Source organism: Corvus kubaryi, unplaced genomic scaffold (genome assembly GCF_017639235.1).
Source record: "Corvus kubaryi isolate FWS band 111438036 unplaced genomic scaffold, C.kubaryi_AGA036_p1.0 37385, whole genome shotgun sequence".
Taxonomy (NCBI): Eukaryota; Metazoa; Chordata; class Aves; order Passeriformes; family Corvidae; genus Corvus; species Corvus kubaryi.
The window spans coordinates 4020809-4031495 of NW_024581127.1; the positions used below are offsets into that span (position 1 = coordinate 4020809).

Sequence of the window (10687 nt, forward strand, 5' to 3'; positions counted from 1 at the left end):
AGACTGAGGGGAGACCTCACTGCAGTTACAACTTCCTCGTGAGGGGAAGAGGAGGGGAAGACATGGATTTCTTGTCTGTGGTGACCAGTGACAGGACCTGGGGGTACGGCCTGAAGCTGTGTCAGAGGAGGTTTAAGTTCATCCAGAGAGTAGTTGGGCACTGGAACAGGCTCCCCAGGGAACTTGTCACATCACCAAGCCTGACAGAGTTCGGAAAGCCTTTGGACAATGCTCTCAAGCACGTGCAGGGCCGGGAGCCGGACTTGATGATCCTTGCGGGTCCCTTCCCACGCAGCTTACCCTGTGATTCTGCGATTCCGTGGCTCTGTGATCCCAACGCCGCTCCGGACGTGCACCTCGGCGCGGCGGCCACCGGGTGGCGCCCGTGCCCCGCCTGCGGGGCCGATCCCGTCGATCCCGGCGCCTCCCGGCTCCCCGGCTCCCCGCCCGCCTGCCCGGTGCCGCGGGGGCGCCCGCAGGAGGAGCGAGGGGGCAGCAGGGGCCCGGGGAAGCGCCTCTGGCACGCCTTGGGAGGCAGCGGAGCCCGGGGGCGAAGACGGCACTCTCGAACACTAAAATGGGACGGGTGCTGCCCAGTGCCAAGAAAGGAGGTGCCCGCTCTGCACAAGGTGCAGAGGACTCCTAGTATGGGATGCTGATGCTCCTTTACTAAATAAAGCAGTGCTTGGGAGTGAGTGAACAAGCTCGCAAGATGACGGTTGGACTTGGTGATATTAAAGGTCCTTTCCGACCCTAATGATTCTATCATTCTATGATTCTAAGAGGCCTAACTAGATAACCTTCCTCTAGTCCTTTCTGTAGATTTATTTAAATATTTTTGAAGTGGTGAGTATGCTCATCCCCCCTGAAATGTGTCCATACCCATCATAGCCCTTTCGGCTGTATCTGCAGGCTCTTTACGAATCAGTTTTTCTCTTTGTTTCACCTGCATTTTTTTCCTCTTGCTCATGTCTCCCAGCCAGCTGCCAGTTCTCCAGGAGTCACCTCGGAAGAGAGCGAGGCACATGTCTCAATGACAGAGAGGAAACACTTGTGCCAGTCAGAGATGCTGAAGGCCACCCGGGGCTGTCTCCTCACCATCATTCAGAGGCACACTTTAATATCACCAGAGTTTGGGAACTGTGTCTTTCTGGAGCTGTAGGTATCCAAAGTGGCTGCTGTCAGGAAAATTCTGTAAGTCATAATTTGTCTATTCTGTCTTAAATGTTGAAGAAAAAAGAGCTTTTTTGGCTTTACAATAATGACAGTGTAAAGGCATACCTGAGAAGTGAAAAAAAAAGGTTTTATTTCATAATTGTTACTTGAGATATACACTGAAAACCTGGAAGAGGAAATAGGGATTGTTATGTTGCTTTGGTGCCTCATGTACAATGACATTTTAGTGTTAAACTACACTCAGAAGAAAAATTATCTGCTGTCTTTCAATCCACTGCTAGACTTGCCACTGTCTTGCACACTGGGGCATATATTACAAGGAAGATGGTCATAAAACCTTAAATCATGCACCTATTTTGCTCAGGGAAGTGGTGGAATCACCATTCCTGGAAGTGTTCAAAAAACCATATATATGTGGCACTTGGGGATACAGTTTAGTGGTGAACATGGCAGTGGTGGGTTAGTGGTTGGACTCGATGGTCTTAGAGGTCTTTTACAATCCTAAGGATTCTATTCAGCTTCAGCAGTTGGATCTACACTGTAATGTCAGGATTTCCATTCATTTCGCTCTGATGTTTGGTAGCATCCTGATCAGATGCTGAAGATTAAAACTTCTTGGTGACAGATACATAAGAATGAAGGGATGCATGGTCTTCTCTGCCTAGAAGAACTTAAAACAGAGAAAAGTCCAAACCAAATATAAAACACAGGAGGTTCTGTGAACTCGAGACTTCATTTGAAATACAGAGGTTATGTGTAAGGTACTAAGTAGCATGAAGGGCTGTTCTACAAAGACTGTCCTCTGGTTGTGAGGTCACCTGCCCTGGGCTAGTTTGTGTGCATACTGCTTATGACTGTGCACTCTCAATCTTCAGAATAAGGTGACTTCATGTAAACCGTATGTTGTGAATGATCCCTATCCACTGCTGACTCGCAAACTATGTCTTGGCAGTGCTTGGGAGAATGGCACGTGTCCCATACCTAAACCACAAACCATGCAGGGACCTCTCCAACCATGTAACAGCACAAACACTGAAGCATCTTGATACCATTACTTTTTAACTTGTGACATCTCCATGGGGCAGGTTTAGTGTAGGCTACGGTACAAATCATAATATGCTTACATGTATATTGTGTATTTCAGCTCAGGAGCCTAGCTGCAGTCCCTTTGCACAGGGAGCATGGGAGTGGGGACTCTCAAACGTCAGTCATCCTTGGCATCTGTTCCAAAACTTGAAGTGGTGATCAAAGGGATAATAGTTTTGGAAGTGGTGTTAGCTTCTGGTAATTCTCTCGTACAAACTTTGGATATCCCCAGTTGATACAGTACGAACAGGTCATGGAGGTAACTGGTGCGTTTTACTTAGGGTAGGGAAGGCAAAACCAGGGTGGTTCCAACCACATCGGGGCTATTTCTATCCTAGAAGGAGGATTTTTGTTTAGTTTATTAAGCCTAGTGAACAAAGATGTTTATGACATAATTTGCATCACAGGTTTAGGAAGAATTACACAAAATGGAAAAGAGAACTGAAATTTTTGTTCCCTGAGATAAAGGTTGGGCTGTATCATAGGATGAGCAGACACCACAAACCAGGTTGCTATTAGAAACAGATTGGTATCAGGTCCTGTGGTTACAAGTGAGAAATAATCTTCAAAGCATATGTATGACACATAGTTACACCTCAGCCAAGATAAGATGGCTAAGGACTGTCTTTCAAAAGAGTTTTCAGTTCATGCTTCATAACATCACTGTCATGCTGTTAAACATTTAAGCTTGTAATCCAAATATCTGTACAGACAGCGGAATTTCATACATTTATCTCCATGTACCTCCAGCGGACCCTTCATTTTTAATGGATGAAGACAAATTTATTCTTGAGGAGAGGTTCCTTATTATGGTTTGCTTGTACATTTTGCTTGGTTAGGTTCTGTCTCCAGTTACTTCTGTGAACAGACCTTCACCATTTTGGCAGTTTATTTTTAACCTAGGGGTCTTACAGAAAATCGTTCAATTTTCTCTTTGGTTTTTTCCCCCCTCTTTTTCCCATGTGAAAATACTGTTTACTCAATCCTTCCCCAAACACCACAAGTTTTGCTCTTTTTCCTATGAAAAGGGCAAGAATTGGGCACAGCCCAAATGAATGTGATGTGTGTTTTTCCTGTGTTGAAATTTAATTGTGATTCTGGGGTTTGAGCGCCCCAGAGGTCTTCCTGCATACACAGGGTGACCTTTTATAACCTCCACAGTTATACAGAGCTATCCTAATAGGCCTTACAAGTCTCAAGCATATCCATACATAGCATGAAAATGTCACACGCAGGAATATAAGACTTTTTCAGGACTTCAAATCACCTGCCTAGTAAATAGCAATGAATTGCTCCCTTTTATTTGTCCCCTTTGAAGAGGACAAAATTCAAAGAATACAGTAATTGCTTGTGCTGTTCCAATCCCAATTTTCTATGAATAGTCATGTCTGCACTTACCTCTTATCTTTTACTGACTATGGGACTTAAGGTGCTAATGATGTAGCTTCTGCCATCACAGCAACTTCGAATTAAAATTAAAAAGTGATCCATTCATTTTTGGATTACCATCCATTTATCTTATTCTTGTTGTTTCTGTGAAAATTCCTATAAGATAAAGTTGCTGTTTTCCATGCCCTTCATACATGCTGTGCTCACTTCACAGACCTTCGTAAACGCTTACACAGTGATGCAATTCTTTGCTATTCTCATGACTTTCTGTCCCAGATGCCGAGCAGTCTGTTTGCTTGGATTGGGGTTATGTTTTTGTAAATATTCTGACTCACAGCTCTGCCTGCTTTGTTGTCATAGAGAACTGTTCTTGTCACATTCTGAATTATTTTTAATCCTGGAAATGTGAATTCTTTTTAACAATTCCACCACAATGAAAAGATAGAGTGGTTTCCTTTGCTTGCTAAATTCCAGTCACATCGAGGAAGTTCTCAGTTTTGCTTGATTTGTAGGGTACATAACGATATTAATCCTTTCAGCTGTCTTAATTTTTGTAGGAATTTTAACTCTAGTAAGATTCTCACATGCTGCATTCTAACTAAGGCAGTTTTAGTAATTTTTTACTAATTTGCTTTTACACATTTTTCAGAGCCAAGGAAAATACTGAGACCCATTCCTTCTTAGTGCCTGAATTGTAACCAGCCTGCACTGTGATAGCATAAGTCTCTGCATAATGTAGCAACTCATCCCAATGCCCTCTTGTCAGAGTATAATAAAACTTTAGATGTAGGCATTTAGGGTCTGCAAGACAGCTCAGCATCTGTCCTCTGTGCATGGAAGAAAATATCTGTGTGCACGTCTTTCAGCTGGAGTGGAGTGTGATAAATTCTGTCCAGTGGTAGAACTTAATTCTTAGGTATAATTGCTGTTAATCTTGGTGAGAACCTGCACTGCCATATCAAGTGCAAATTCACTATTACATAGAATTAGTTACTTGTGGAGAAGTGACTATTGCTGAGGAGAATGGACAGCTTTGCATGTTATTTCATCCAAATAATATATGCATTATTTGCTTATAAGGTTACTATAAGCTTGTATTGTTGGGTGGCTCTAAATCCCCCTTCTCCCTTCTTTTTAGCTTCCTTGGTTCATATAAAGTTCAGAAATTTAAACCTGCCTATGTTCTTCCCAACATTAGATATTTAACTAAAACATTTGATATTTAACTGAATGATGCAGTCGGTCCTCTTAGGGTCCTTTTAGAGTCAATAAAGAAAGACAGAACAACTTTCAGATACTTATTGAGATCTTAAAATTAATTTATTCAACTCCCTCTTTCACCTCGGAGACCCCTATGGCAACCGTACTGCTTACATTTACTGCTTACACCTTTACTTAGCCAAAAAACATTAAATTTTTAGTCAGAATCCTTAGATTGTCTGAGACTTCTTTTAATAGTACATGTATAAAGGTACTAAGATGGAAAAGTATGGCTTAGGTATTTTTTATATGCAAACTATGTTTCTTTTGCTCAGAATTGTTAACATTTTCAGTATGAGAGACATATTTTCCTTGTGTAAGCAAACACATGCATTGGAAAGGAATGGTTTCATGATGGAGGCTAATCATCTGCTCCATCAGATTCCCACACAGAATAGAGACAAAACAAAGTTCCACACAACATTTGTATTAATCTAAAATCATAAAAATATTGTTGGGAACCAAGTGTTCCTCTTTATATATGGACTGTTTGCCCTGAAAATCAATGCAGGTATTCTGCCAGTCAGATATCACATGAAGCAGGTTTTGGCTGAATATCAGTTGCAGGTGATTTGGCATTTTATTTGTAAAACAGCTTCAGCGAGATCTGCTTAAGGGTTAATCAAGAAGGGTTCATCTTTTACCTTGTGCAAGGAATATTAATATAACCAAAAGTCATCAAGCATAAACTTGCCACGTCTAATAAAAATGTATGTGTTTCTTACTTTCTGTGCTTGTGAATTGTAAATATGTGAGGTAGTTCTTCTTTTTAAGTCTCCCTTCCACACACCTCTATAACAACAAAATGAAATTAATTTACTAAATCTAAAACAAATGAAATTAATTTACTTTATCAGGTTGGCAAAAACTTAATTTAAAATAAAAAAGAGGAAGACCTTTATTATCTTTCAGTGGAATCCGTTAATGCTTAAAAATAGCATTTTAGAATGTTTTGTTCACCTCATTCAGATAAAGAACTGATATGACTTTCATCTGACTTTAAAAAATGTTTCAAAACTGAATGCATGTATTTTTGGTGTGTCTTTATAGGTGAGGAATGCCAGAATATATGACCTACCTGTCATTTCCCTGCAAAGACAGCAGCCTTCATCTCAGGACAAACCCACAGGGAACCTGTTCAATTACCTGATCTTTTTCTTAATCACATAATGCCTCTTACTGAGAGAGAAGAAGATTAATTTACTTTTTATAAACAATATTTATGAACCCAAGGATTAAAATTAATGATTTGAAATAACAGCTCCTTATTGGAGGAATCCAAACATCCCTAATTGCTGTATTAAGTAAGTATACACTAATACATATATCTCTATCTAGAGGTATATGAAAAGAGAAAAAACTGAGTCTTGTACAACATTCAGTATCTAGAAGCTGTCATTTTCTCTCCAGATTTTGACCTGAAATGTCACCTGTGGCCGCTGTTTGCTTCTGTTCTAAAACCACTGATGGTCTGTTGGGACACTGCCATCACATGGATGTGTCTGTTACTGTAACAAATGCAGTAAGTGCATTCATTGCTTTACAAAGAAAGTATTCCTATATATTATGCAGCCACAAAGAAAAATGTACTTGAGAGCATGTAGTATGGTGCATGGATGGAAGCAATCCCGTGTTTTTCTTCATGTCACACTCCTCACCCCCAATTTTGATCTACTGTATTTGCTTAACATAACCACTTCATATTTGGGCATATACACTGAACATTTTTTTCCATCACTCTGCATGGACCTTTCTATAAGGTTTAAAGTTCTCCAGCTTTCTTTGTTTTTCTGATCTCCTGGAGTTGTTAACCAATTACAGCTGGGATCAAGGCCAAAACCAGCTAAGTATCACAACCGAGATTATCTCAAGTGGTACCTTAGTTAAACTGCTGAATAATCTTTTCTTTAGGGTTCAGATAAACATTCGTTGAGTTTTCTCATACCTTATGCCTTCCTAAAGGGCCTTCATTTTTTTCTTTTTTATGTTCTTTTCTCTTTATAAAGCTTCCTAGAGGAAGTGAGGTGGAGTCCCACCTCTGCTACATTAACTGCAAATTAGGATAGCCCTCTTCCTTCACAGACTTTCTCTGGAAAAAAAATGGAAGATAAATTATATTATGGTTTCTGTACAGCTTGCCCCCAAATCACTAAAAGTAACAATTTCAGCAGATCCTGGACTGTGCTTTCATTTTATTTTGCAGTGACTCTGGATTATTTTACCTTTCACAAGAAGAAAAGCAGTTTTCTGCAGTTCACCTACTTACAGGACACTACCAATAGTCAGACTTGGTCTTCTATGCAGTATTTCAAACCAGAAATCCATGACATAGGATGACCTGACAACAGGTCAGGTAAATAGGTTAAACTGTTTCTTGTTAAACAAATATTTCTTTCTCCTCAATGCATATATGAGGAAGAGGTGGCTTTTTCTTCTCTAAAGCAATTCAGTTTTCTCCCTTACTGTGAGTTAACTGCTGATACAATATTTTGAGAAAAAGAAAATCTTATCTCAGGAGTTTCGGTCTTAAAACAGGAAAATTTTGTTCTCAACTAGGAAAACTCATCCAATTTTCCCACTGCAAAAATACAGATGAAAGCAAAACACATTACAGAAGGAAATGTAAAATGACAAAGAACAGCAAAAGGAGCTATAACACTATATGACATTGATTTCTTAACCTACATTTATTTATTCTTCTGCTTCACAGAAGAGAATATTACAGAGCATTCCATAAGTTGTTAAAACTTGGCCATCCCTGCTGATTGATATAGTACTGTACCTCGAATGAATTGTTTGGGGTGAAAGTGCTCTTATCTGACTCTTGATGGAGATGTATCTGCTCTCGAGATGGGAAGATAATTGTGTTTACAAAAGTGGGTTTAAAGAACATGCATTACAGAGACACTCACGTATGAATTCAGCCACACACTATCACAGTACCAGTGAGTCATTGTAACCAAGCTTTTAATGTCATTTATAAAAAAATAGAGTTATTTACATTTGCAACTTATTTGATGGCATCCTCTTTTGTTACAATGTTTGAAACTGTGAAGAAATGACACACTAACTCATTTGAGAGCAAACTTTTCAATGATAAGCATAACAGTACAGGAAAAATATTTAAAACACTGTGAATTCTTGTTATTTTGCAGCATCATACAAACACATTCTTTACAACACATGCACCCTGGGCTTACAGTAAGCAGAATTCCCTTCCAGATTAAGGCACAGAAACTCCCCCATATTTCTAGGGACAGTCCCACATTCTTACATGTGGCATTTCAAGACATAACCAAAGGAATTACTATAATTCCAGTGAGTGGTAGCAGAATGCGTCCACTTACACATTTTAAGAAAACTCTGGTCAAAGGGACCAAAAGAAAAAAAGTATGACTAATTGCATAGTTGCAGTAAACCATATCCATGAATACAAAAGCCATCAAAATATATTATAAATCTATCTGACTTTCAAAGCTACTTTAAAATACTGTTTTGCTTTACAATACAAATAACACTGTTTGGGGTTAGTTTGTAGAATTGTATTTTGGTCCATGCTGTTAATTCTATATCATTATATTCCTCTTCCATTAGTTTAAAAGCCTCAGAACAGCAGGTCCTCAGGCAGTGGTAAGAATGATGAAGCCAAGTCTTAGACTTCAGCTGCTGCAGTCAGTTCATAAAAACTATCATTTCAACCGCCTCCATTCTTTACTGCTTTAAATAATCTGCCCCCAAAACACTAAGGGGAAAGAATGATGAGGGATGCAGATTTAACACTGTTAGAGATGGGGGTTTGCCCCATCTTCTAGTCCTGAGACGATAAGTCACAGCTCTTAAAAATATCCAACCCATTAAAAAAAAAAGATCAACAACAATAAAAAAATCTCCAATTTAGTCTGACTATGCAGTAGTTCCACATAATCGGCTGGCAGTAGAAACTTCTTTGGTGTCAGAGTCAGGTCTTCCTGAAACCACAAACGGCCAAGTCTATAAGCAAAAAAAAAAAAGGTATTTCATATTAAAAGAAAGTTTATCCTTGTATGAAACTGAAGCTTTATTACTGATAGATGTCTAACTCTGGTTCAGTTGCAAACACGTCATCATATTTTAGTCCCTGTGGGAAGCACAGAGAGAGCTGAGTTCCTCTAACAAATATTTTCATTACGTTTTTCATTATAATTAAATGCTCCACAGAAGGTCTGCAATGGTTAGCAACAGTGTTCTCATCCAGACTGCAACGTTTCTCTTGCTTTGAAACGCTTTGCACCATTTAATAAATAAAAAGCATATAAACTATTCCAAAACAATCACTCTGCTGTATATAAGAAAACGTTTTACCCCTGTGACAAGCATCGGGCGTTTAATTCTGTACCGATGAACTCATGACGCTATGCTTGTGCTGCAGGCCAGCCCGCAGACCGAGTTACTCCTTTTTCGGACACTAAGCTTGCCTAATGCCCGAGGAATGTAATCTTTAGGGTCCCCTATTCCGACTCCCCAGGACTGACACACCCGCCATCACCGAAGCCCAAGCGCGGCCCTGGAGTCGCCCACGGTGCGAGGGCCACCGGGGATTTGCGGAGCAGCCAGGGCCGCCCCGCAGCTTCTTCCAGGGCGGGCACGGCCTGAGCGCTGCCACCCTGCCCGGGGCACCGGCCCTGCGGGGCTGCCCCGAGCGCCGCCCGGGGGTTCCCCCGCGGGTGCCTCTCGCCGCATCCCGCCCGCCCCCCGCGCCGTACCAGGTTGACGGGATGGACGTAGCCATTCTCGTAGCGGTCTTCCTGCAGGAGCTGCCGGAGGTGGGCGATGTAGCTGGACGCCAGGCGCAGCGTGTCCAGCTTGGAGAGCTTGGTGTCGGGCGGCACCCAGGGCAGGCTCGTCTTCAGCCGGGAGAACGCCTTGCTCAGCACCCGCATCCGCGCCCGCTCCCGCGCGTTGGCCGCGTTGCGCTGGGACTGCTTCCCCTCGGGCGGCGGCCCCCGCGGCCCCGACGCCGCCTTCTTGCCCCCGGGGCCGCCGCCCCGCGCCCGTTTCCTCTTGCAGCCACTGCCCGCCGGCCCCGCCGAGCAGCTGCCCTCGCCGTCCTCTTCCTCCTCTTCTTCCTCCTCTTCCTCCTCCTCCGCCGCCGAGGAGTTGTCCCCCGAGGGGTAGAGCTCGCCGCGGGGCTGGCGCTTGGCCGGCGGCGGCGGGTAGTCCAGCTGCAGCGCCCGCAGGTCCATCTCGGGCAGCTCCTCCGCCTCGCTGCCGGAGCCCGTGGACATGGCCCCGGGCGGGCGGCGGGGAGGCGGGCAGCGCGGCAGGCAGGCGGGGGCGGACGGCCGAGCCGAGTCGGCCCAGAGCGGGGCGGCCCCGCCGCGGAGAGTCCGTGCCGGGGCGGGGGCGCGGGGGGGCGCGGAGGGGGGATGCGCCCCTTGACAGCGCTATATATCGGGTGTCCGCGGAGCGAACCATCTGCCGGGCGGAGGGGAGGAGAGGGGCGCGGGGCGGGGGTCGGGCCCGGCGGAGCCCCCAGCCGGGGGCGGTGCCTCTCCGCGCTGGCCCGCGGTCCGCGGCGGGGCTGGTGCGGCGGTACGCAGAGTCAGACCCCTGTGTGGGAGCACACACGCACGCGTGTAGGGGTGCACAGACACGCGGGATGTCTCCGTGTGTGTGTGTGCTCTTGGGAGTCACTCCTTTCCCACTGGACAGACCTCTCTTCTCGCCCCGGAGGACGCAAAATACCACCAGGGCTGATCCCGCCAGTGTTTTTGAGGGGGGGAGCGCACCTCTCCCT

General features: G+C 43.8%; 1 protein-coding gene and 1 long non-coding RNA gene across 2 annotated transcripts; one reads left to right on the plus strand and one right to left on the minus strand.

Moving 5' to 3' along the window:
• The first annotated feature begins 460 nt into the window (after window positions 1-460).
• On the plus strand, window positions 461-8113 carry LOC121668519. The gene is made up of 4 exons (XR_006017423.1): window positions 461-846; window positions 980-1194; window positions 5962-6215; window positions 6322-8113. It is a non-coding gene; the product is annotated as an uncharacterized LOC121668519 (long non-coding RNA).
• MSC (musculin) lies at window positions 7862-10253 on the minus strand. Its single transcript, XM_042036400.1, has 2 exons — window positions 9654-10253; window positions 7862-8901 (listed from the first exon to the last, which is right to left on the minus strand). Exons 1-2 carry the CDS (start codon window positions 10173-10175, stop codon window positions 8815-8817), a joined length of 609 nt encoding a protein of 202 aa, XP_041892334.1. The 5' UTR covers window positions 10176-10253; the 3' UTR covers window positions 7862-8814.
• Window positions 10254-10687: the final 434 nt, after the last annotated feature.

Coding starts and splice junctions, on each gene's coding strand:
- MSC (XM_042036400.1), bottom strand. CDS start 10,175: ATGTCCACGGGCTCCGGCAGCGAGGCGGAGGAGCTGCCCGAGATGGAC. Junction 8,902..9,653: donor ACGTCCATCCCGTCAACCTG/GTACGGCGCGGG, acceptor TTTTGCTTATAG/ACTTGGCCGTTTGTGGTTTC.